The following is a 26,622-nucleotide window of genomic DNA, read 5'->3' on the forward strand; positions in this document are numbered from 1 at the left end:
AGTGATTCTCTTAACCTGGGATTCACATGGCCATTTATAACCCTCCACCCCCCAACTGTAAGCAAAATGCGCATGTGTTTTTTGGGGGGAGACAGTTCAGGGTTTTCAACAGATTCTCAGAGAGATTACTCTAAAACATTAAGAAACACTCTGTAGATGATTATAAGTATTTAGTTCTGAAATTCCAATTTTCTGCTCACTCAGACTCAGTGCTGTTTCAGAAGTGCAGAATCTAACACCTTACTCACACTGCCCAGCATTCAGAATATTCTTTAACCTAAAATTGCCACTCAATGTAGAAATAATGCTGCTTTTAGTAACATCCCTACATTCATTTTTATCCTCATGCTCCAGGAAGCAACAGACGTTAGCTCCCTGTAACAACTTACAGTTTAAGGCAACAGTTTAACAAAAACAACAAAAGAAATGCATCATTTGTGTCTTTTATTTCCAGAAACATTTACTGAGCCTCTGACATGTTATACTTCTGCCAAGGATAGCTAAAAACTCAAAAATTCCTAGGGAAACTCAACTTACACTGATAAATAACTGCTATTCTTGAAGCATCTGCTCTCTTAGCTTCCATGATCCCATACCCCAGAGTCTTCTGCTACCCCTCCAACTGCCTCTGCCCCATTTCCTGCAGACCTGACTACCTCCTCCTTTTCCATACTGTTAGAGTTCTGTTGTCGGCTATCTTAAATTTATAGAGTGACCAATCACCTAGGTGTGCCTGGATGGGGGGGGGTGGTTCCTGAGATGTGGAATTTTAGTGCTAAAACCAACAGTCCTAGGCATACCAAGATGGTTGGTCACCTTACTACCTATTCTCCTTTTGGTTTCATTCATTCCTGTCAACATCATTTCCTCAAACCACCCACGCCAGAAATCTGGGAGTCATTATCCTTCATTTCTCCCTATCCAGTAAGTTGCCAAATCTCATTAGTTCTTCCTCCCAAGCCATTCTTGACTCTGAGGCAAAAATGTAAATAAGCAAGGTCCAAGGAACAGAAAAGAGACAAGTGTAGAGGAAGAACAGTGGTAGGGAAAAGAAAGCCAAGTGCCAGATATGCAGGTCTCTACAGCCCTATGAAGGACTTCAAGCAAGGAAGTCATTAGAAAATTTAGAACAGAAGTAAGCTGATCTCACCTTTTAAAAGGATTCCTACTGCTGTGTGGAGAATGTACTGCTGAGGGACAAGAGAGGAAAGAGGGAGACTAGTTAGGAGGCTACTGCAATAATCTGGGCTAGAGATGATGGTAGCTCAGACAAGGACGTTAACAATAGAGGCAGCAATTAGTGGATGAATTCTGGGTATATTTTAAAGGGAAAAACAAAAGAATTTGCTGGTGGACTGATTTTGAGGTATGAGAGAAAGAGGAGTCAAGGACAAATGGATTAAGCAACTCAAAGAATGAAGGTGTCATTCACTGAGATGGAGAAAAGCAGGTGCTTGAGGAGAAATTAGGAGTTAGGTTTGGGAGCATGTTAAGTCTGAGATGCCTATTAGTAAGTGATGTTGAAAGGTAGTTGGAATTCTTCTCTGAATATCCTTGTTCCAAAGTTTTCAGTCTTTCCCCATCTCCTAAGGATTGACTCCAACACCCTAGCAATGACATGTAAAACCCTTCTTGTTCTGGTCCCTATATCTCTCACCATTCTCCCACATTCACACTATTTTCAGCCTTAGGAAACATTCTGCAGTTCCCCTTGCTCCTCGGTATGCCCTTTCTTCTGCCTAGACTGCTCTTCTCAGACCTCATCTACCTAACTCATCAAGACAACAGCTCAGTTATCACGTCCTATGTGAAGCCTCCCCTAACACCACCAGGCTAGCAGGGCACCCCTGCCTTCTAAGTTCTAACAGAAACTATACCATACCTGTTATAGCCTTTATCACATTGTACTCTAACTACTTAGTCATACATCTGCCATCCCCATTAGACTATAAGCTCCTTGAGGACAAAATGCCCTATTCAGCATTCTTGTTGATTCCTCTATCTTGTCCTCTTTAGTGTTTCCTTCCATGCAGCAATTATGCTAGGGAAGATGAAGTAATGCAGATCCATGAAACTTTTGACTTATTTATGCTAGTTAGGATCATGTTAGTAGAAGAAACGATAGGCAGGGGTCATGCCCAAGATGCTCTCAAGCTTGCTGGGTAAATGCATTCTCTTTCACTCACAACTTGTCTTATCTCTATCATCACACCCATTGCCCTCTATGCACTTGTCTCCTCAAATCAACTCAAGCTCTCTTTTATATTAACAAGGTCAAAACTGCACAAACTTTTTAAAAAATAATTTCCAGGGGTACTTGGCTAGCTCAATCAGTAAAGCATGCAATGGCTGATCTCGGGGTTGTAAGTTCAAGCCCCATGCTGGATGTAGAGATTACTTAAAAATAAAATCTTTAAAAAATAATAATTTCTGTAAATCTTTTGAGTCTCTAAAACATGTCTATCTAATTACATTACACCGTTCTATCTTTACTGACAAAATATGCAAAATATTCTTAAATATCAATGACAACATACATGACTTCTTACAAGATGCACTTCCAGCACACAGGATTAACTATATTTCTCATTTTATTTTATTTATTTTTTTTAAAATGGGAATCTTTAACTTTTTTTTTTTTTTTAGATTTTATTTATTTTATTTGACAGAGATAGAGACAGCCAGCGAGAGAGGGAACACAAGCAGGGGGAGCGGGAGAGGAAGAAGCAGGCTCACAGCAAAGGAGCCTGATGTGGGGCTCAATCCCATAACGCCGGGATCATGCCCTGAGCCGAAGGCAGACGCTTAACCGCTGTGCCACCCAGGTGCCCCTATATTTCTCATTTTAATTTGTTAATTTTCCCTCCTCATGAGTTCCACCCATAATTTTCCCTAGGATGAATACAGTGCATAGTCTATACCGCCTTCCCTAACCTATTTTAATTCCTTCACAGCATTTTTGTAACCTGAAATTACCTTGTTTAAATCAATGATGAGAAAGATCTAGTCTGTCAGGTTTACTGTTTTATGACACAGCCTAAAATAATGCTAAAAATAAGAAATGAAAAAATACTTAACAAATCCAGTCAAATCAATAACAACCATGCCCAATTACTGCCCTCAGTGTGACCAATGATACTTAAAATGCTTCCACTATAGATAAAATTTAAAAAGACACTTAAATCTCCATTTTCTCAACTGTTAAAATAAGTTGATAACCCCCATCATACTGGACTGTTACAAAGATTATGGGAGATATGTATTCGTGAAAATATCTACCATAGAGCTTAGTACTCGCTCAACAAATATTTACTGGCACCTATTATGAGCCAGGCCCTGAAGATACAATGATTGTGGCATACTGTATTTTCCAAAGATGGGGACGACAACATCTCCCATCCCACATGCTCTCCTACATTCTCCCATAGAGAGGTGGAGTCCATCCCCCGTCTCTTGAACCTGGGAGGGCTAATGATTCATTTCAACCAAAACAATGAAGCAGACGGGACACTGCTCGACTTCTAACACTAGTTGGAAAAGGCAATCAGTTTCTGCCTTGCTCTGGAACACCAGCTTTTGGAGTCCTGAGCTGTTATGTAAGAAGTCCAACCACCGGAGACACCATGCTCTGACAAAGCCCAGGCCATACAGAAAGACACGTGCAATGTCTGATCAACAGCCCCAGCTGAAGTCGCAGCAGATGGCCAGCATCAACTGCCAGATATGTGCATAAAGATGCCCACAGGGGCGCCTGGGCGGCTCAGTCCATTAAGCGGCTGCCTTAGGCTCAGGTCATGATCCCAGAGTCCTGGGATCGAGCCCCAAATTGGGCTCTTTGCTCAGTGGGGAGTCTGCTTCTCCCCTGCCTGCCACTCTCCCTGCTTCTGCTTGCTCTCTCCCTCTCTGTCAACTAAAAAAAAAAAAAATCTTAAAAAAAAAAAAAAGGTGCCACAGATGATCAGGCCCCAGCCACTGAGGTTTCCCAGCTGAAGCACCAGACATTATGGAGCAGAGATAAACCATTCTCACTGTGCCCTGCCCAAATTCCAAAAAACCGGAAGAATCTATGAACATAATAAAATGGTTGTTTTAAGCTGCTAAATTTTGGGATAATTTGTTCCATAGCAATAGTAACTGGAAAAATGATCAACTTGATAAATGCATTCCCCACCTTCATGGAGTTTATATTCTAGTGGAGGCAGGCAGCCCTAGAAAATGTCAGATAGTAATAATTATGAAATTCTGTATCAACTGGATATCTACATGCAAAGAAATGAAACTGGACCCTTTCCTTACACCATATACAAAATGATTCGTGGAAGAAAGAGTGCCCAGTAGGGCTTCATTTAAAATTAGCTTGAGTTGGAGCACCTGGATGGCTCAGTCAGTTAAGCATCCAGCTCTTGATTTTGGCTCAGGTCATAATCTCAGGGATGTGGGATTGAGCCCCAAACTGGGCTCTGCACTGGGCGTGGAGCCTGCTTGAGATTCTCTCCTTCCCTCTTCCTCTGCCCTTCTCTCCCTCTCCCTCTGCCCCTCTCCCCACCCCTCTCTAAAAAAATAAAAATAAATAAAATAAAATTAGCTTGAGCCAACACCTAATTTGAAAACTACAGTGTATTCTTACTGTGAAGCCTGAAGTATTTCTAAGGTGTTAACAAGCACATGACATGTAGAAACCGTGAATATAGTTATAATTACCCTTGTAAGAGCTAAAACTACAAAATTCTTAGAATAAAACACAGAAGTAAATCTTCATGACCTTAGGTTGAGCAAAGCCTTCTTGGATACTATACACAAAGGACAAGCAACAAAAGATAAAAGAAATAGGGGCGCCTGGCTGGCTCAATTGGTAGAGCATGTGATTCTTGATCTTGGGGTTGTGAGCTCAAGCCCCATGTTGGGTGTAGAGTTTACTTAAAAATAATATTTAAAAAAAAGGTAAAAGGGCCACAGCAACTTTTTTCATGACACATCTCCAAAGGCAAGAGAAACAAAAGAAAAAATGAACGTGTGGGACTTCATCAAGATAAAAAGCTTCTGCACAGCCAAGGAAACAGTCAAAAAAACTAAGAGGCAACCCACGGAATGGGAGAAGATATTTGCAAATGACACTACAGATAAAAGACTTGTATCCAAGATCTACAAAGAACTTCTCAAACTCAATACACGTGAAACAAATAATCAAATCAATAAATGGGAAGAAGATATGAATAGACACTTTTCCAACGAAAACATAGAAATGGCTAACAGACACATGAAAAAATGTTCAAAATCATTAGCCATCAGGGAAATTCAAATCAAAACCACCCTGAGATACCATCTTATACCAGTTAGAATGGCAAAAATGGACAAGGCAGGAAACAACAAATGTTGGAGAGGATGTGGAGAAAGGGGATCCCTCTTACACTGTTGGTGGGAATGCAAGTTGGTACAGCCACTTTGGAAAACGGTGTTGGAGGTCCCTTAAAAAGTTAAAAATTGAGCTACCCTATGATCTAGCAATTGCACTACTGGGTATTTACCCCAAAGATACAGACGTAGTAAAGAGAAGGGCCATATGCACCCTGATGTTCGTGGCAACATTGTCCACGGTAGCTAAATCGTGGAAGAAGCCGAGATACCCTTCAACAGATGACTGGATTAAGAAGATGTGGTCCATATATACAATGGAATATTACTCAGCGATCAGAAAGAACGATTACACAACATTTGCAGCAACATGGACGGGACTGGAGGAGATTATGCTAAGTGAAATAAGCAGAGAAAGACAATTATATGGTTTCACTCATTTATGGAATATAAGAAATAGAAAGATCGGTAGGAGAAGGAAGGAAAGAATGAAGGGGGGTAAACAGGGGGGAATGAACCATGGGAGACTGTGGACTCTGGGAAACAAACTGAGGGCTTCGGGGGGGGGTGGAGGATTGGGATAGGCCAGTGATGGGTATTAAGGAGGGCACATATTGCATGTTGCACTGGGTGTTATATGCAAGTAATGAATCATGGAACATCGCATCAAGAATTGGGGATGTACTGTATGGTGACTAATATAACAAAATAAATATTAATAAAAAAAAGGTAAAAGAAATAAACTGGGCTTCATCAACAATAAAAACTTTGGTGCTTCAAAAAGTGCCAAGACAACCCATGGAATAGGATAAAATTTTTGCAAATCATATATCTGATCAGGTGCTCACTTCAGCAGCACATATGTACGTGATCGGGGTCTTGTATCCATAAAGTAGTCTTTACAACTTAAGTCAACCCAGTGAAAAAACAAAGGATCTGAATAGGCATAGATACACAAATAGCAAATAAGCACATGAAAAGATGCCCAACATCATTGGTCATTATGGAAATGCAAATCAAATCAAAACCATAATAATACCACTTCATACCCACTAGGAGATGGCTAAAATTAAAAAGACAGATGATAAAGAGCTGGCAAGAATGTGGAGAAATTGGAACCTCCATACCTTACTGGTGGGATTTTAAATTAGTGCAGCCTCTTTAACAAACAGCTTGGAAGTTCCTCAAAATGTTATATATGACCCAGAAATAGGTATATATCCAAAAGAACTGAATACATATGTCCACATAAAAACCTGTTTACAAATGTTCATAGCAGCATTATTCATGATACCCAAAATGTGGAAACAACCCAAATGTCGATCAATTGATGACGATAAATAAAATATACTATTTAAGTATGTTATAGGTTGAATTGTGTCCCTGTTCTCCACCCCCCCCCCACAAAAAGGTATGTTGATGTCCTAACCACCAGTGCCTCAGAGTGTGACCTTCCTTGGAAAGAGGATCTTTGCAGATGTAATTAGTTAAGATGAGGTTATACTGGAGTAGGGTGGGCTCCTAATCCAGTATGACTGGTGTCCTTACATGATACCCAGGTGAAGATATGGCACACAGGAAGAATGCCATGTGGCAACTAACGCAGATACCAGGGCTACGAAGCTATAACCAGAATCTAGGAAGGAACGAAGGATTCTTCTCTATAGGTTTCAGAGAGAGCATGGCCCTGCCAACAGCTTAATTTTGGACTTCCAGACTCTAGAACTGCATGACAATAAATTTCTGCTATTTTAAGCGATCTTGTTCACAGCATTGCTATGGCAGCCCTAGGAAACTAACTTGCCATATAATGGAATATTATTCAGCTATAAAAAGGAATTAAGTACTGATACATGCTACAACATGGACAATCCTTGAAAACATCAGCTAAGTGAAAGAAACCAGACACAGGAGACTATATATTACAGGATTCCATTCATATGAAATGACCAGGATAGGTAAATCTACAGAAAGAGAGTTCACTAGTGGTTGCCTAATACCGGGAGGGTGGGGGAGAGATGAGAAAGGAGTGGAGAGAAAATGCTAAGTGACTCCTAATGGATACAAGGTTTCTTTTGGGGGTGATGAAAATGTTCTACAATCAACTATACTGATGGCTGCATAATTCTGTGAATATACTAGAAACTACTGAATTATACATTTTCAATGGGTGAACTATACGGTATGTGAATTATATCTCAATAAAGCTGTTGTTGTTGTTGTTGTTTTAATTAGGAAAGTAATTAACAGAGTGATAGAGAGTTAGGATGGGGTGGGGTTACCTGAAATAGAGCATTAGGGAAAGGTTGTTGCAAAAAGTAATGTGTGACATTTGAGCTAAAACTTGAAGGATGAGGACAGCTGAGAGCAGCATTCCAGACAGAGGGAATGGTTCAAATGTCCTAAGGTAGAAATGAGCCTGGCAAATTTGAGAAACAAAAAACCGAATATGGCTATAGAGTAAGTCAGGTAGAGAGTAGCATGGGATGAAGCTGGTTGAGAGATAGGGGCTAGACAGTATGTTAATTCTAGAAAAATTACAGGTAATCAAGGTAACTACAATAAAATTACAGGCAACTTTATTTCATTTCTAGCCCTCAATATGCACCTTTAAGCCCCAACAGGCTAATAGGGTAACAGTTATTTCATAAACATCTGTAACCATAACAATTAGTCTTATATATGTCCATTCTGAAAGTTACCCAAAACTCTTGGGTTTGGGTCAGCACTGGCACTTGCAACAGAAATCTCAGTCAAAATCAGTCCAAATTCATCCTTAGGCCAAGAGTTTCAGGTCCTGAATGCATGAACATCACAGTCAAAGCCAGATTCTAGGTCTGTCAAACAGCAGTCCACATAAAGCCAAATCAACCCATTCCAGATATCAAGAATTTTCTAAGGTTCATGGAACATTCCCTGACTCAAAGAAAGCTCCCATGACTCAAGGAATGGGGAAAAATCAGACCATCTTCAGGAATAAAGTGAAATGGGTATTTAACTTAATATGTGTGCCCTCGGCCTGTTCTTCCTCTCCTTGGGACAGAGACAACATTTTTAAGAAATTTTGAAGTTAATTCAAAAGCTTGCCTTTTCCCTTTGGGCCTCAAGCGGAACTACAAGTTTCAGCAAGAAAGGTGATACAGCAAAGTTTGAGAAGGGCAATTCTCTGTGCCATCCTAAACACTCCCTTTTACCACGTTCTCCCTGGTCTTACACTGTCACACAGCTTGCGTTGAACACCTGTTGACCTCATTATCAAGTACTTCAATAACACCCACATGTGGGCCTAAGGCGCACATGTGAAAATGTAACAAAGATATAACAGGTAATATAAAATCTGAGATGTAAACAGAATTGTCTAACCCACTTAATAAATTTGAAATGACAAAGTGATGTTAACCAGAAGTCAAGGCTACAAATAAATCCAGTAAATGTATCACCACAAATTTGTATATAAGTCCACCTATCTCTTAAATAATAGACAAATCTGGTATAAGGTAGTAAAATTGGTATTCTTTCCTATTTTCCAAGGGAAGTAAAAACTTCTAACTTCAAGGCTATCTGTAAAGCTTAAAACAAAGCAAAACAAAAAACAAAACAACTCCAATATGAGCAAAATTACTAGTAAATTGGACTTACTGTTTGGCCTGGTTAACATGAACCCCTAGTGTATAGCTCAGCCACTTGTATGTCACCTGCAAGAAGGAATTGTTTAACATTAGATGATTCCAGAGTGCAGGTCAGTCCCAAGGCTCCTAAAGATTCCTACTCTTAGATGATTATCCCTTATAAATTACAGTAGATGCCACCCCAGTTTTGCCAAGAACCATCTGGGCAGGTAGGACTGAGATCTTTATCTTACAAATACTAAAAAGTTTGTTTCACAGGCTAATTAACGGGAAAGTCTTAAAAAGAAAGGCTGAATATGCAAAGAAAAAGCTCTCATTTCCCTCACATTCTTTGTTTTACGAGTGCCCTTTATTCACATTCTGCCCTTTTTTGTGGCTGCCACTGATAACCATTAAAACTCATCCAGGAAGTAGATTACTTTGAAGTGCATGACTCATAAACTAAGAAAAGTTGCAGCCATACAAACATTAAGAGGCACAGGTGGTGCAGGGGCCTGGGAACGAAAGTGGATGAATACTGTATCTGGGGTTAAACTGGAATCCACTGGCATCAAGCCTTGATACTCCTTCCACCCTTCCTTGAACTCTCCTGTCATTTGTCACTTCCTTGTACGCTCCTCACCTCTTGAAACATTCCAATGCTAAATGCTGAGTTTCCAATAATTAAGACTTACATAGTTGAGGCAAAGTATTAGCAAAAGAGACAAACCTAGGCTGGAAAACTGCCTATCCCCTTACTAACTACAAATAAGTTACTTGGCCCCTCTGCTTCAACTTCCTTTTTAGGGATACTTCCACGGCCCTCTGGTGGGTCGCTGTAAAGATTAAACGCAGTAATGTATAGCCCAAGCTCATAGTAAGCACTCAATTATTACGTGAAAACTCCATTCACATTCATCGTCTCACTGGATCTTTCATTCCAACCCTGGGAGGCAGGTCAAGTCTATGAAGACAAAATTTCCTAGAGGAGGAAACCGACTGTTGAAAGGTTAAACAAGTGGTCACCAAACCCAATTAAGGCACAATTTCTTCAACAGTAAACTTGGGGCTTTAAACTCCAACCACCTTATCAGACAGGTGTAGAAACGCCTTAGAATTACTATCTACCAGTGCCCTTCCCTCCACGCCTGTCCTTCTTGGCCCCTACTCCTTGCTAGTGCCCAGCACGCCCGCCCAAGAGACGCGAACTTGTACGCGCACCAGGAAAATTCCCCCCGCGAGTTCTCGCTCGCCCTGGGGCACGAGACGTGGGGACTTGTCTCGCCTCAGCCAGTCCCCACCAGGCCAAGCGCTGAGGGGTCAAGGCCCCCGCCGCCCTCGCCGGGCCCAGGACTCCAGTCGCCTGCCCACATTCCCCAGTCCCAGTTCCTCACGATCTTGTTCTGGTCCGTGACGAACTCGTCTATATTTTCCAAATAAAGCTGGTCCGCCATGGTGCTGCAGAGCTGGGAGCCCCGCCACAACAACTGCAGCTCCCGCCGGCGGGAAACGTCTTTCCTCTCTCCCGGGTCCCGGGTCGTTTCCCACAGCAACGGAGGCGACGCACTACGGCGGCCGCCCAAGGGTCAAACTAGTCTCGGAGACCGCGCAGACTCAAGTAGGCGGAGCTAGCAGGTAGGAGAGGACGGAAGTGAGCAGTTAGGTGCGTGCGCGTGATCTGGAGGGACTGTGTTTGGCGCCGTAGTTTCAAATCTCCCGTCTACAACCTAATGACTGGCCCAGGACAAAATACCTGAGCTCTAGGAGCCACAGCCTTACCACCTGTAGATTGATAAAATAATCCTTGCCCTTTCATACCTTTATTCAACAAACGTGTATCAAGGACCTAGTCCAGGCACCACTTAGACACTGGGGACCCAGCAGTGAATGATAAAGACAGAAAAAAAACAGTAATTTTAGTAGAGTGATGCCAGCTGGGATAAAGTATTGCTTGTTATAATCCCTCAGAATTGAGAAATTATGGATGGTTTTCCAGAAGGGACAGGCGAGGAGAAATGTTTCAGATAGAGGCAGGAGCATTTGCTGGGAAGAAAAAAAAGAGTTTATTGTAGCTAAAATGTTGGGAGAAGAGTCCAATGAAGAGAGGTGAGACTTGAGAAGGATTCATGTGGCATCTATGAGGCTGTGTGAAGGGGCACAAGAACTTTATTCTCAGGAAAAGGTTTCAGGTTGGAGGATTTCATCTAAAAGTTCTCCTAACATCAGCTATAAAGTACCAGTAATAATTGACTTCAGCCTAAACCAGCGTAGTTCAGTAGGGCAGCATGGGGGAAAATGGAGCAAGCTCTAGAATTAGACGCTGGATTTGAATCCTGGTTTCGATCGTTGCTGTAAGTTATTTAACCACTGCAAGCCTGTTACCCTATCTATAATATAGAAATAACAATAGAACCCACCTACAAGTTTTGTTGCAACATGTACGCATTCACGACTGCAAAAGCCTACTAAGGGCCAGGCACTGTTCTGGGTGCTGGGGATATAGCCATGATCAATAATACACAGAGCCTGTTCACATGTAGCTTACACTCTCATAAAGATATTTGAGGGATGGTAATGGCTTAAAATAGGATAGTGGTAGTGGAAATTGAGAGAAATGAGTGACTTGGGTTTTCTTTTTAGAGTCACCAAAACCTGCTGATGAATTAGATGAATAGAGTGTAGGAAAGACAGGAATGAAGGAAAATACCTAGATCTGGAATCTACATCTTTAGGTAAATGGTGATGCATTTGACTACTGAGCTGTGGAAGACAGAGAAAGAGCAAATGAGAAAATCAAAGAATTCTATTTGGCCACAGTTATAATTGAGAAAACATATATAAAACCCTCGCATTGTGCCTGCACATAATAAAATCAATAACTGTTGGGTTATATTACTGTACACCAAGTACACTGTACTAGGTGCCTTGAGAGTGAGATTTCATTTAATTCCTATAGCAACCCTCCAAATGGCTTGTGTTTGTCCATATTTTATAGACTAGATTGCTGAGGTTTAAAGAGGAGAGATGAATTTTCCAGGCCACAGGGTTGAGTAGTAATGCAGGGATTGGAATTCAAGTTTCTTGTCATTGTTCCACAGGGATGGGAAGTAAGTCAAGATAATTGACCAAAGAGTCTTGACAATACCCCCCACCAAAGGGAGCAGATGATAATACTGTATAGGATACCTGCCCCAGCATGGCCCCAGATATACCAATATTAAAAGGTTGGGCGACTTTTTGAAGCCAGATTAGTGGTTAACCTTGGGAGGCCTACCCAGCTTGAACATTCCTACCTCAGGGGAGAGGAGCTAAAAGGAACACATGTGGGCTTTGGAAATCTATTTTTCTTTTAAAAAGCAAGCAAACAAACAAAAACCTGGGCTTGAATCCCAGCTTTACCACTTCCTAGCTGTGTGGCCTTAGCCAAATCACTTAACTTTTCTAGTCCTCTGTTTCATGATCTTTCAAAGAAAGGACAATAAAAAGCAGTGGTATACTAATAAATGTTTAACAATCAAACTTAAAAGCCCTGATTTGTAGTGGTTGACAACGTCTGTGGTGTATATACTCCCATCATGGCAGATTTCAAGCTCCTTATATTGATGTCATTAAACACAGAGTTAGATACAGACTCGCAATATCACACCATTACTTCCACAATATATGTAAACAAATAACCTCAAGGGCACATATGGCAGTAAAATGTAGTAAAATAATTAGGAAGTGATGATATTTGAATATTTGTTGTCTTTGTTTTTAATATGATTTAATTGTAAATTTATATAATTTAATTTTAACAACAGCTCTTGTGAAAAATTAATAAAAGGAAACCTAGTTTGGAATAGACTTGGGAGGTCAGCAGGGGGAGCTCTCAAGCCCTACCATCCCTGGTCAATTGCAGACCCAACAGGGCATGTTCAGTGCCTGGGGCATTAGCAATGTAAAATTAACCCATCTTCTTATTCCAGGCATCTGTAACGTTTTCCCTATTTGAAATGTAACTGGCAAATCTCCAAAAGGGAAAAGTACCACCATTTCTACCTCTACCTTAATCCTGCTTCTTAAAAAAAAAAAAAAAAAGACAATTCAGTCCTTGTTCCTTAAAGATGCAGCTTCACATCAATGTCAAAAACAAGAACAGTTCCCCAGGAATCAGAAAATTCAATCAAAGTATTTCCTAAGCAACTGAGGCCAGCCAAAACTTGGGGATGGTAGCGTCAGCTGATACCAGAAGTGGGAGCCATAAGATCAAGATTCTTCAGCCTTCGTGTTTCAAAAGATGTTGATGTTAGAAATAGAAGACTGACCCTCCTATTTCCTCCTTTTCATCCCCACTTCATCCCAGAAATGGCTGGCATCAGAAAATCTAATGATTGCGACAGGGCATGGGATGGGAAATCTAGACTGGACCTAATATTGGGGAGAAAATGAGGAGTGGTCAACCTATATGCAGCCAGGACCCCCAGACTGACAGTAGGGGAAAGAGGCCAGGCCTCTGACCAGGAAAGGGGGCCTGTGGGAGCAGCCCAGGAGCCCCACCAGCTAGCTGGGCTACAGGGCTGCCACAAGTCTCTGGGGGATAGCATTTCAGGCAGGAGAACAAGTCAGAAGGAATACAAGATTAAGAATCATGATTTAGGGTCCACATAACTGTCCACAGGTCATTCCAGAGTCCTAGTGACCCAGAACTTATTAACACCAAGGTATTTAGCATTAGATCATTCATACATTCATTCATCAAATATTATTCAAGGCCTCCTGTCTATCAGGCCCTGTGTGACTATTGGAAACACAGCATGGTTTTCATCTCTGAGAGTTAAGTCTGTGGGGAGTAAACAGCTGCCCTGTGAGGGAAGCATAGGTTGCCATGGAAACCTGGCAAAGGCAACTAACTCAACCTGGGGATCAGAAGAAATGTGGGGAAAACTGGATTAGGTATCCAGGACTAGATGGCATGTATCGTTTCACTTTAGCTGAAATATATAAGAAATGAAATCAGAGTGCTCTCATTGTTACAGCTTCTAACGTGCACAACAAGCTGATATAGAAAGAGCTATTTTATAAGAACATGTGTACCTTGTGCAGACTGTCTTGTGGAATGTACAGCTATCAAGGCCAGGACACATCAACCCTCTTGACAGATGGGGAGGCAAGAGCCCAGGGAAGGCTAAAATAACATGCTGTTCTAACACACCTTATCAGTTCTATAAAAATCAATGTAAAACCCCTCAGTTACCAAAACAAAGTGGGTGAGCCAAGAGGGCACTCAGACACTGGTTCCTGTTTCCCACCCACTGCCACCCCACCACACACACCCCCAGCCCACGCTTGCACCTCAGCCTGTGTATTTCTCAGCTCAATCGCCAAGAGGTTCCTTTCACTACCTTTGTTGCCTCAGTCACACAGAAATAGAGCAGGAAGATCCCCCCACCACACTCCCATCTTGCAATTGCTTTGTATATTATTTTCCTTTCCCGATCCCCTTGTGGGCTGGAAGGGTGTTTTGGAGGAGTGTGTGTCCATATTTTCGCAGCAAGCATCTTTGCTGTAAGCATTTTGGCCACATAACTAATTAGCTGAAAGGCAATTTTGCCATAAAAGATAAAATCACGAAAAAGAAAATCACATTCATTAAAAAGGGCATAAGTAAAAATGAATAACAAAATTAAAAAGATATAGGCAAAATATGAAATATTTGAATACATTCAAAATGTATACTGTAGATTCATGGCAGCACTGCATAAATAACTGATTTTAATTTGTAGATTATATCTAAGCATTTGTCTTCAAAGTCTTTCATTCACAGTATTATACTTTTTTTTTTTTTTTAGCGCTTGGTGATTCATCTCACCAGACATCAAAAGTTTTTTGCTAAAATTTCTTCCTTCATTAAGAGAGGTATCAGTTTCCAAAGAGCAGGATGCGTATCTGTAATTGAACTTCATATTTCCATTGCAAAAGCCTTCTACACTGTTGTTTGTTCTTGGCATATTGCCACATGTCCACTGATAGACATTACAAAATTCTACGGGAAATGTGGGTTCAAAACCCTGTGCCACTGTATAGACCATTATGACAGCTAAGATTTATACAATGTAAAAATGGGAGTACTGCATTAATGGAGAAATGAAACCAAATTCAACCAGTGGGTGAAACCAACAAACTGTCAAAGCAAACAATCAACTAGTTACTTTTTTCTTTTGCGGCAATATCGCCTTACAGCCAATTAGTTAAGTGACAAAGACGCTTATGGCAAAATTACCTAAAACCAGAGGGATGATGGTAAAAATGAAGATAATTAGACATTTGTTATGGGAAGTTTTGTCCTAAGACATCATTTCTGAATTATTAAATTGGGGGCCGGAAGAGAGGGTGAGGGAGGCTTGGCATTCAGGGCTAGAAAGAAACATGAACCTTCTCTAGAGACCATTGCTCTCTGGCCCCCAGCACTGCTGGTTGGGAAGACTTCCTGAGGAAATGTCATGTGGCCTCAGGTTTGGTATGGAGTAAAGGAGGGTGCAAAGGCCATTCTAGACACAGTGAAGATAGTAGCTGCTCCCTTTGCCTCATAGTGTTCTCCTGGCATCACTGCTTCTCTCTCCGCGACCATTCTGTTTGGCTTTGGCTTAATCACAGTTTCTGCTTCCTCAGAACTTTAGTTTGAATGCAGCCATAAGTTACCAGGGCTCATCTCCACCACTACCTCCAGCTCTTACTGCATCCTTACAGATGCTCTTGACTATGCCCCATTCTGTAATTCCTAAGTGGTTGAACCTGGTTTGCTCAGCTTATCTCAGGGTTTTGTCTTTTAAATCTCAGGTTATCAGGGCAACCTTCAGTTGGTTAAGCGTCCAACTCTTGATTTGGGCTCAGGTCATGATCTCGGGGTCATGAGATCCAGCCCCACATCGGGCTCCGTGCTGGGTGTGGAGCCTGCTTAAGATTCTCCCTCTGCCCCTCCCCGCCAAAAACAAACAAATAAATAAATAAATCTATCTCAGAGTATTGATATCTTTTTAAGGATACTGAGCAGCCATGGACAGGTTCCTCTTGGACAGGTGCTCCTCTACTCATTCCTCAGTCACTCACTGAATTCCTTCTATGAGCTCACTATATGTATGAGATATAGTGGAATACAAGATGCCCAGATGCAGAGTTAGACTGGGGATCCACAACACCTAGATGGACCTTCAGAGGGGAGTAGATCACCCAGGGACAGAGCTGAAGGCGGAACCCTAGGGAGCATCAGCAGATAAGGGACACCCAAAGAAGAAAAGGCCTAAAAAGGGAACTGAGAGAGAGAGGAGAGGCACTGGGAGGGTTTAATGTGGAAACAAAAGAAATGAGTTTGAAAGAGGGAGTTTCCAACAGTGTCAAATGCTTCCCTGAAATGGTGTTAGGGTAGGGGTTGAGAGGAAGTCATTGGATTCAGCAGTCAGGAGGCCTCTGATGACATGGGTCCCAGAAGCAAGAGGCACAAAAGCCAGATGGCAGTGAGTTCGGAGTGAGAAAAAATAAGAAGAGGAACTAAAATGGAGGGTAAAGACAGCTCTGGCCAATGAACTATGTGGAAATGCAGAAATGGTTGGGAGTGGGGGTGGTCATGAACTTCACAACCTATCTACCCAAGCAACAGGGGTGGGAGGTGGTGGTGGGCATTTGTCTTAGAAAAAGTATGACAGGCATTCTGGGGTCTTTTCCATCTGGACTGTGCTCAGAAGGGATCCCTCAGAAACTTCAGGCCGGAATCTGCAGAAGGAGGGCATACAGCAGATCTTCAGTTCCCACGGAATGGAAATCTCTTAAATCTCTTTCATCCCTGGATTCCCAGCACCCAGAGTGGTCATTGCTGGCACAGGGTGAGCCCTTAGCAAATACGCATTGACTGGTAACGGAATGGCTGAATGAATCAATGGATGGATAAAACTGAATTAAATATTGTTCTGTTCTATAATCCCTTTTGTTGATCTACAGAATATTATTTGTGGAAGGTGTTGTCTACCTCCCCTTCCACCACTCAAACTATTGCATAGTCTGTTATCACGGTGAGCATTGCTGATAAACTAACTGGGGAAATCCAGCTTCCTTCAAAGGCCCAGTGATCAGAAATGAGGCGGGGGTGGGGGTGGGGTGCTTTTATGGACAAAAGTTAGGACCAAGCACAGGTCCTAAACAGGCTTGAGAGTTGCAGAGAATACTGCTGCTGGAGACCCCAAAGGGAGGCTTCATACATTCCTATATATATAAACTTCATACACAGTGTTTTATCTAGTTAATTTTATCTAGTAAATATTCCATGGATTGACTAACTTGAATTATCTTACCTTCCAATATTTTCTCCCAAGACTCTGGAGTAAAAACAAAATTAAGGGGTAAACTTCAGCCAAACAAATTCTCCTCGTTTCCCCTTTCTCTGTCCAGGAGGAGATGGCTCCATCACACCTTTGATTTCTCTGTACCTGTCCAATTTCAGGACATCCTTATCATCGGTCTGTTTTTCTTGTTTTTCTGCTTAGTAAGGAAATTCATGTTCACCTTCATCTTCTCCAACCTCATCTCTATTCCAATCTGTACCATGGTCCATCTTTAACACCAGTTCCAGGATGATAAGAAGAAAGAAAGAAAGAAAGAAAGAAAGAAAGAAAGAAAGAAAGAAAGAAAGAAAGAAAGAAAGATCATCCATTTCTTTCTTTCTTTTTGTTAGAAAGGAGGGACAGAGGGAGAGGGGGAGAGAGAATCCCAAGCAGACTCCACCCCCAGCTCAGAGCCCAACACAGGGCTTGCTTTCACAACCCTGAGATCATGAACTGAGCAGAAATTAAGAGTTGGATGCTTAACTGACTGAACCACCCAGGTGCCCCCAGGATGATGTTTCTAAAACACAGATCTGATGACTTTACCCCCCACCTAAAACAACAACCCAATTTTAGAATGCTTGATCACCCCCAAAATATTCCCGTGTGCCTTCATTCCCCACTGACACAATCAATCTCTGTTCCCATCCCCGACTCCAGGTAACCACTCATCTGTTCTCCATCTTTGTAATTTTGTCTTTTCATATAGATGGAGCCTACAATCTGTAGTTATTTGTGTATGGCCTCTGTTATAGGCTGAATTGTGTCCCCCCCAAACCCAACCATATATTGAAGTCCTCACCCCCAGTGCCTCAGAATGTGATTGTATTTGGAGACATGGTTTTTAAAGAGGTAATAAAGTTAAAATGAGGTCATTTAGGGTGGACCTTAATCCAGTAAGACTGGTATCTGTGTGAGAAGAGTAAATTCAGATAGCATGCACAACTAGAGGAGAAAGTGAATGAACACACAGGCTCAGCAGAACAGCCTCATGGAGGGAGCCATTGTTCAGATAGGTACACTAGAGATGAAAAAGTTAAAATCCCAGATGTTTAGTGACTTTCTCCAAGCTCCAGAAAATAATTGAACATGGGACTCACACTGGGACTTCTTAACCCCCATCTAGTCTAGGATTCCTGATGCACTCCTGGGGGAGAAGGCTGGGTGTGGGGAAGGGCATTCAGTGTCCACATGGTGACAGAGTGCCTCGTGCCTGGTCTCATGATAAAGCTCAAATTGGCTGCAGTTAATGAATGGCCAAATTGAAGTTTTATAAAAACTAATCTGGTAGCATAAAGTGTCACTCATTGGTGGACATTGGTAGTCCCACCCCTTCATTCTCTGGATCCCATGTCTCCCCATGTCTGTTTCTTTTCCATCCTCTTTTCTCAAATCACTTTTTTTCTCATTTTCTTACCTTAGCCCTTGCCCCATTCCTAGAGCTCTGCAACAGCCTCCAATTTCCTTTGGTATCTCCTGCTCCAATCCTTTCTCCTTTCCCCACATCCTTTTCTAGCCACAATTTGGGCTCTGTGCCAGTACATCCCTGATGCTTCCCAGAGGACAGATTCTGTTCATCGATTTTACCCAGGAGCTGGCAAGGTGGCTTCTGGGTATTGGGAAGAAAGACCTCCATGTGCCTCAGACACGCCATAAAACAAGGGGCCCAGGACAAGGCCTTCCAGATCTGACCCTTTCAGAGGGTGGTGCTTAAACCCTAATAAAGGGCTAGGAGGTACGTACCGTCAATAAGCGGCGCATGGCAGAGTCACCGTTCCTTCTCTGATCTGCCATTAGGAGGCGCTGGTGCTCCTTCTCACAGGAAGAATATAGTGACTACAGGATCTCAACAACTAATTGGAAAAACACTATGTGGGTCAATCTTTAAATTGAATTAATTGCCTGAGTTTAAAGAACGGGATTTCACATTAAAAATCAGATTTTAGTTCTTATTTATTAATCCAAGCATCTAGCTGCCATCTTCTGCCAAGGATATGTTGCCGTTGGTCTCTTTCTGTCAAATAAATAAAATCTTTAAAAAAAGAAGAAAAAGAAAGAAAGAAAGAAAAAGAAAGAAAGAAAGAAAGAAAGAAAGAAAGAAAATAAAGAAAAGGAGGAAAAGAACCGAGTTTTTGTGAAAATGAAGTAAACACAGTGTCGTCTATGTTGAAAGAATACGACCTGAAATGCCATCATTAAAATCAAGCAAAATAAGAACTAAGAAGAATATGGAAAAGATGTGAGATGAAAAAGCAACAAAATGGGAGAAAGGACTAAAACAACAGAATTTATTCTTTTTAATGCAGATAAATGTTTCTGCTATAAACTGTAATTAAAAGGGAATAAACTATAAGTGAGTAAAATAGAATAAGGAAAACAGTAGCACTTTACAGAGGCTGTAGGCATTTGAGCTTCTGTCTAATTCAACCTCTTCCCCCAGAATCCTCCCCCTCTTCTATGGATAGGCTAGCTGAGGCCCAGGGACATTAGGTAAACTGTCCAAGGTCACAAAGGTAGGAAGTGGCAAAGCTGGGAATAGAAATCATGTCTTTGGACTTCATATCCCCTGCTTCTTCCATATATCCCACAGCCACAGAGCTTAACAAACATTTGTTGAGTTGATGAAAGGAAGCATAGTATAAAGGGAGGTACTTAAATTGTGATGGGGAGTCCTAGATTCCAGTCCTAGATGTGCCACTGACTGGCTGTGTGGCCTAGGGCAAGTCACTTTCTCTCTTTGGATCTCAATATCCACATGAAAGTATAGAGAAAGCTGAACTTGAAACTTAGAAAGTTAATTGGGAAGTGTGTCACAGTAGCCAACAATAACCCTTTTGTCCTGGGGCTAAGAACTTGGCCCCAAGGGAAAGGAGTAAAAACCTCAAGGTTGTAAAGAATAGAAGTGAACTCTGGCTGATTTGAATAAGAAATAAATTCGTTAGGATGATCTTCTATAGCTCATAGAATCACCAGAAAGCCTGAAGAATTAGGGTCAAAAAATGGGCTAATGGGGCGCCTGGGTGGCGCAGTCATTAAGCGTGTGCCTTCGGCTCAGGGCATGATCCCGGCGTTCTGGGATCAAGCCCCACATCAGGCTCCTCTGCTAGGAGCCTGCTTCTTCCTCTCCCACTCCCCCTGCTTGTGTTCTCTCTCTCGCTGGCTGTCTCTGTCAAATAAATAAATAAAATATTTTTTAAAAAATGGGCTAAAAATGAAAGCATATATCCACACACACACTTGTACACAAATGTTTATAGTAGTATTATTCATTATGGCCGAAAAGTAGAAAAGGCCCAAATGTCTACCAACTGATGACTGAATAAACAAGATCTGGAATACAGTGGAATATTATTCAGTCATAAAAAGGAATGAATCACTAATACAAGATACAGCATAGACGAATGTTGAAAAAATTGTGCTAAATGAAATAAGCCAGTCACAAATGACTATATACTATGTGATTCCATTCATATGAAAGGAACAGGGAAATCGATAGATAGAAAGTGGCTTAGCGGTTGCTCAGGCTGGGGAGGGGGATGGGGAGGGAGAAGCAGGAGGGGTGGGAGTGATACTTAAAGAGCAGGTTTCTTTTTGAGATGATAAAAATATCCTAAAATTTCCCACAGTGATGGTTACATATATCTATGAGTAATCTAGAAAATGAATTATATATTTTACAAGGGTGAATCGTATGGTATGTGAATTATATCTCAATAAAGGTGTTAGAACAATTGGCAGAAACAAAGGGAGTCGGCAGGTACAACCTCATCCCTAATCTATCATGCTACAGAACCAATTCAATACAGACACCACTGCCACCTCTACCCCTGCCCTGAACACTGGACCCAGAGGCCACCATTCGCTTCACTGGCATTGCTGCCCTGAAATCTAGATGTTACTACCACTGCCCCCACTGCTACCAAATTCTCCACCATCCCTGCTTCTTTGCAATACAAGTGCCTTATTCTACGTTCCAGAAGAAGGTACCTGACTGATAGTGTCTAAATCATATATGCATACCTTAGCTGTAAGGGAGGGCTGGAAAGGACATTTCTGGCCTTTTTTACTTCTATAATAGGAGACAAGATCTGCCTCTCTCCAAGACTCCTATGGTGGAGAAATATCCAAAGATAAGAAAGGGGTTTAGAGTTTGGCAAGTGAGCAAACCAACCAACCAAACAACAAACAAAAATTAAAAATCAAGCCTCTATACATATATATAATCCCAGTTAAAATGCAAATATTTCAGATTAACCTGTCCTTCAAATATTCAATCATGTATGCCTGCAGTCACTGTAAGCACTTATTAAGTACCTAAAAACTCTTTTTTTTTAAAGATTTTATTTATTTATTTGACAGAGATAGAGACAGCCAGCGAGAGAGGGAACACAAGCAGGGGGAGTGGGAGAGGAAAAAGCAGGCTCCCAGCGGAGGAGCCTGATGTGGGGCTCGATCCCATAACGCCCTGAGCTGAAGGCAGACGCTTAACCGCTGTGCCACCCAGGTGCCCCCTAAAAACTCTTTTTGCTCGCCCTGTGCTAAGCCATATGGAATCAGAAACAAATAAAACACTGACCTCGCACTCAAGCAGTGAGCAGAAGAAAAAATGGAGTGTTATGGGTCCCAGGCTAAAACTATAAGGAGGAAAACAGGGGCACAAACAAGGGATTGGTCAATTCTCCTTGGTGAAATTCAGAAAGTCTTTGCAGAGGAGAATCTTTGAGGAGAAACTCAAAAGGTGGGTTGGTAAAAAAAAAAAAAGAAAGGAAAAGAAAAGAAAAGAAAAGAAAAGAAAAGAAAAGAAAAAAGAAAAAAAAGAAAAGAAAAGAAAAAAGAAAAAAAAGAAAAGAAAAGAAAAGAAAAAAGTGGGTTGGTGCCTTGCTAAGCAGAAGGAAGGAAATCAGGGCATGGACCAGCCAAGTGCATTAGGGGAAACCACGGGCAACACTACGGTGAAGGCTTGCGTGTGAGATCGCGGAGCAACAGAGGGGATGGACAGGTCCCCAGGGGCCAGATCATACGGGGCCACAAAGTTCAGACCAGTATGGACTTCCCTCTTTTCCACAGAGCTATTGAAGGATATTTTATTTCAATACATTATTTGATGCTGTATAGAGGATGATCTGGAGGAGAGAGTGTTGCAAAGAGCTCAGTGAGCAGGCAGGCAGCTGCCATAGTCTAGATGTTCAATGACAGAAGAGAACTAGGGTGGTAGCAATGGCAATGGGGAGGGACAGAGATGGATACAATCAAGGAGAGGTTGAGTAGACCTTGTCAGAACTGCTTAAGTGAGAACAACCCAACTGACAACCCAACCGTCCCATGTATACACTCACTCAACCCCCAACATGTACCGATGTGTAAGTGCTGGGGGTGCAGCAATGGCTCCCGATTTCGAAGGGCCCTGTCTAGAGAGAACAGGCATCTCAATAGACAGTTTAAAGAGCACAGTGGCTGCTGGGAGACTGCTGGATAGAAGATGCCGTGGGGGTATTGTGACTAGGGAGTTCAAGGAGGACTTCACCTAGACTTGAGACCTTTTTTTAAAAGATCAAGAGGAGTTAGCCAAAAAGAAAAATCTGGGAAAGAGGCATTGCAGATGGAGAGAAGAGCATGTATGGGGCAATGAAAAGGTGCCTTGCAGATCTCCAACTATAGGAGTGTAATAGACCGAGGGCCCCAGACACTGGTCTGTAAAGTCCACCAACCCATTTGTGCTGACACCACACCTCCTTTGAGTGGCTACCAGCCAAGGACTGTGTGCATCAGGGAGACTAAAAAGACATATTCCTGAGGGACATGGACCCCTCTGACAGCCAACTCTGGCTTCATGACAGCCCAAACTTCTTTATAGACTGCACAGTGGTCTAGGACCCTTTCCACCCAACCTTCCCTCCCCTTCTGCTTACTTAGGATCGGACTTGCATGGAAGATTTATGGTTCAACCAGCCTCTCTCTTCTCATTTTTCCCCCCACATGTTTTCATATGAGTAAAATCCTTGCATGTTTAATCCCCTCTCAGGTCGGCTTTTGGAAGACCTGGATTAACACACCTGTGTAAAAGCATACATTCTTTAAGAACTCTGGATTTCACTCTGGATGAATTCACAACAGCTGGGATACCTTTAGTAAGGTCTATTGAGACAAAATAAAATTTGAAGTTTGGAGGTGGTTGGCCTAGAAGTGTGGAGAAAGTGGAGAAGGGACAGGATAACAAGTGGTTTTAGTTGTTTTGGAGAGGTCCCTATCTCATGAGATAGACAGAGCCAGCTTCCCATTATAGAAGCTGAAAATGCCAGACTCGCTTTCCCAGCGAGGCCCTGCAACTAAGGCATGGCACATGACCTAAGCCCTGCCAGTCAGATGGACCTGCCTTAGGCTGACCCGGAACTGGAAGCTAGTGAGGCAAAGAAGCAGGGGTGTGCGGAATCACTGGGAGCCACGGCTGGCAGCAGAGGCAGCAGCTATAGTGGTAGAGTCCAGGGTCTGGCATTGGTCATCTTGATGGTGCAGGCAGTGGAACCCACTCCCTAGAGCAGTGGCTGTCATGTGCTCACTGGGCCAGGTCTACGTAGTGAATCTGGGAGTTGACCCTGAGGTGAAAGCTTCTCTGGCCCTCCAGGAGATCCTGTGAGCTACCTAATATCCCTTCAACAGTTCCTTTTCCGGTTTTTTGGTTTTGTTTTAAAGATTTCTTTATGTTATTTTAGAGCACGTGTGTGTGAAGTGAGGGGAGGGGCAGAGGAAGAGGGAGAGAGAGAATTTCAAGCAGACTCCCCATGAGCGGGGAGCCCAACACATGGCTCAATCTCAGGACCCTGAGATCATGACCAGAGCCGAAATCAAGAGTCAGACGCTGAACCAACTGATCTACCCAGATGCCCTCCCTTTTTTGTTTAAATAAGCCAGAATGTAGTTCCTGTTTATAGCAAGAATCCTTCCTGATAAAGGTAAGGAGAAATAGGAGCTATCAGCAGCCTCCATGGATGAGGATGGAGAAGGGTAGTAGGACAGTGTGATATGATGTGAAAATCCTTAAGCTCTGCAGCCGAAGGACTTAATTTGTATCCTAGCCCTTCCCCTACATATCGGTTAGCTCAGGCTGCTGTAACAAAATACTGTAGACTAGCTGGTTTAAACAAACATTGATTTCTCACAGTTTTAGAAGCTGAGAGGTCCAGTGAGATCCTCTTTCTGGTTTGCAGATTGCCACCTTCTTACATGACACAGACAGAGAGAGAGCTCCAGTCCTTTCTTATAAGGGTACTAATCCTTTATGAGAAGCTCCACCTTTATGACCTCATCTAAACCTATTTACCTCCCAAAAGGCTCCACCTCCAAATGCCATCACAATGGGGATTAGGACTTCAACCTATGAATTTGGAGGGATATATTCAGTCCATAGCAACCTATTAGCCAAGTGACCTTGAGTAAGTCATTTATCTTTCTGAGCTTCAGTTATCTTACCTGTAAAATGGGGATATTGGATTTTACCTCCCTCGTTCGGATGTTGTAACGATTATCTGAGAAAATAGGTATGAAAATGCTTTGTAAATAGAGAATGAGCTTTATGAATGTTTGTAATTTGTCTTAACAGTGCTTAACACAAGGAGTGGCAAACAGAAGGTGCTCTTTAAATGTCTGAAGTAAGGGGGTGCCTGGGTGGCTAAGTCAGTTAAGCATCTGACTATTGATTTCAGCTCAGGTCATGATCTTAAGGCCCTGGGATTGAGCCCCTGCCTTGAGCCCCACCTAGGGCTCCCAGCCCTGTGGGGAGTCTCCTTGAGGATTCTCTTCTTCTCCCTGCGCCCCCCCCCACTCACATGCTCTCCAGTGTGCTCTCTCTAAAATAAATAAATAAAACTTTAAAAAGGATGTTTGAGGTAAGAGAAAAGGATAAAAATTATTGTAGGAGCAGTTACAGTGTGCCAGCCACTCTGATAAATACCTCATCAGCAGTATCTTCCCTATAGCCCAAGGTGACCAGCCTTCCTGCTTTGCCTGGGTGCGACTCTACAGGTTTAGTACTGCAAGACCCCCACGGGAACCCCCTGAGACATAGGTTTGAGTATCATGCCCATTTTGCACATTAGGAAACTGAGGCTGAGCAAGACTCCGCAACAGGCCCCAAATCACATTGAGTAAATGGCAAAGTCAAAATTTGAACCCAGATCTGTCCAGAAGGAAACATGGGAGGAGAAGGGTCTTCAAAGCAGATCAAAACCATGCTCTTTGGCAGCATGGGTCCATCTCAAGCCCAGTTTGGTCTTAGGGGCCGGTGTTGGGAGATTGCCCAGAGAAGGCTCAAAGCTGGCCCAGCCCCAGGTCACCTGTTCCTCCAGGGCAGTCCCTGGCAGGTCTTTGCTTTGTTTTTTATTTCATAGGAACTCTCCTGTTTCTATAGGGTAATTAAGCCCTCATGCCTTATCCTGTTTATATTTTGCCTTTGTGTTTTGTTTTGCTTGTGAGTGGAAGAACAATCGACCTTGCTAGTCCAAACCGCTTGACCCCTTAAAGCAGGTGTTTTTGCGTCTTGAGCAATAGCATTACTGTAAATACTGACATGGAGGTGGGGATTTCTGTGCCCAGCCAGGGTCAGAAGCAAAGTATTTCTCAGATGCTGATGGGTAAATTTTGCTTGGGGTGCAGAGGAAGGGTGGCCAGGAGGGAAAGAAAGCCTGGTTAATCTCAGGATTGTACTTCCTTTCTGCTCAGATATGTCTGTAGTTGCCCCATTTTACTTCCCATCAGCTCATCCTAGGCTGTGTCTTTGGATCTAGAGTCGGGAGGCTGGCACAAGGCCCCCAGCTCTGCCACCAGTGAAGTGTGTGACCTAGACCACCTCTTCCCTGTCTGAGCTTCAGTCTTCTCATCTGTCAAATGAGGGAATCAGATTAGCAGATTAGGTGTTTCTCGAGGGTTCCTTGTGATATTGACACTCTAGGACACTGTAATGATACACATAATTGAACTGCTTCTGAAGACAGGCGCTGGACTGGTGGTGTGTGTGTGTGTGTGCGTGTGTGTGATGTGAACATGTATGCATATGTGTGCATTAGAGTTGGAGTGTGAGTGAAGATGTGTGACTATGTGAATGTGCGTTGTGGGTTGTTCTCAAAAAACATATACTAGGGCTTGCTTGAAATTCTAGCTCTGGTCAAAGCCCTTCATCCCACCCCCACCTAACTCTCCTGAATTGCTTTTCCAGACTCAGCTCTCCCACATCATGGAAGTAAAAGCATGTCTTCTGGTAGACAGCACCATGGACCAGAGTGAGCACTAACTGTGGAGTCAGACTTGGGTTTGAA

The 26,622-nt window shown here is 42.5% G+C and overlaps 1 protein-coding gene across 2 annotated transcripts in view; it reads right to left on the reverse strand.

The window, feature by feature from the left end:
- The window catches only part of POLD3 (DNA polymerase delta 3, accessory subunit), a 43,946-nt gene extending 33,410 nt beyond the window's left edge, over positions 1 to 10,536 (reverse strand). For both annotated transcript variants that reach the window (XM_019795381.2, XM_019795380.2), the window contains exons 1-2: positions 10,355 to 10,536; positions 8,992 to 9,047 (exon numbers count right to left, since the gene is read on the reverse strand). In XM_019795381.2, coding sequence (XP_019650940.1) covers positions 8,992 to 9,047; positions 10,355 to 10,414 — 116 coding nt within the window. In that variant the 5' untranslated portion in view covers positions 10,415 to 10,536. The remainder of the gene's footprint in view (positions 1 to 8,991; positions 9,048 to 10,354) is intronic.
- Positions 10,537 to 26,622: the final 16,086 nt, after the last annotated feature.

This window comes from Ailuropoda melanoleuca, chromosome 8 (assembly GCF_002007445.2).
Source record: "Ailuropoda melanoleuca isolate Jingjing chromosome 8, ASM200744v2, whole genome shotgun sequence".
In the NCBI taxonomy this organism is placed as follows: domain Eukaryota; kingdom Metazoa; phylum Chordata; class Mammalia; order Carnivora; family Ursidae; genus Ailuropoda; species Ailuropoda melanoleuca.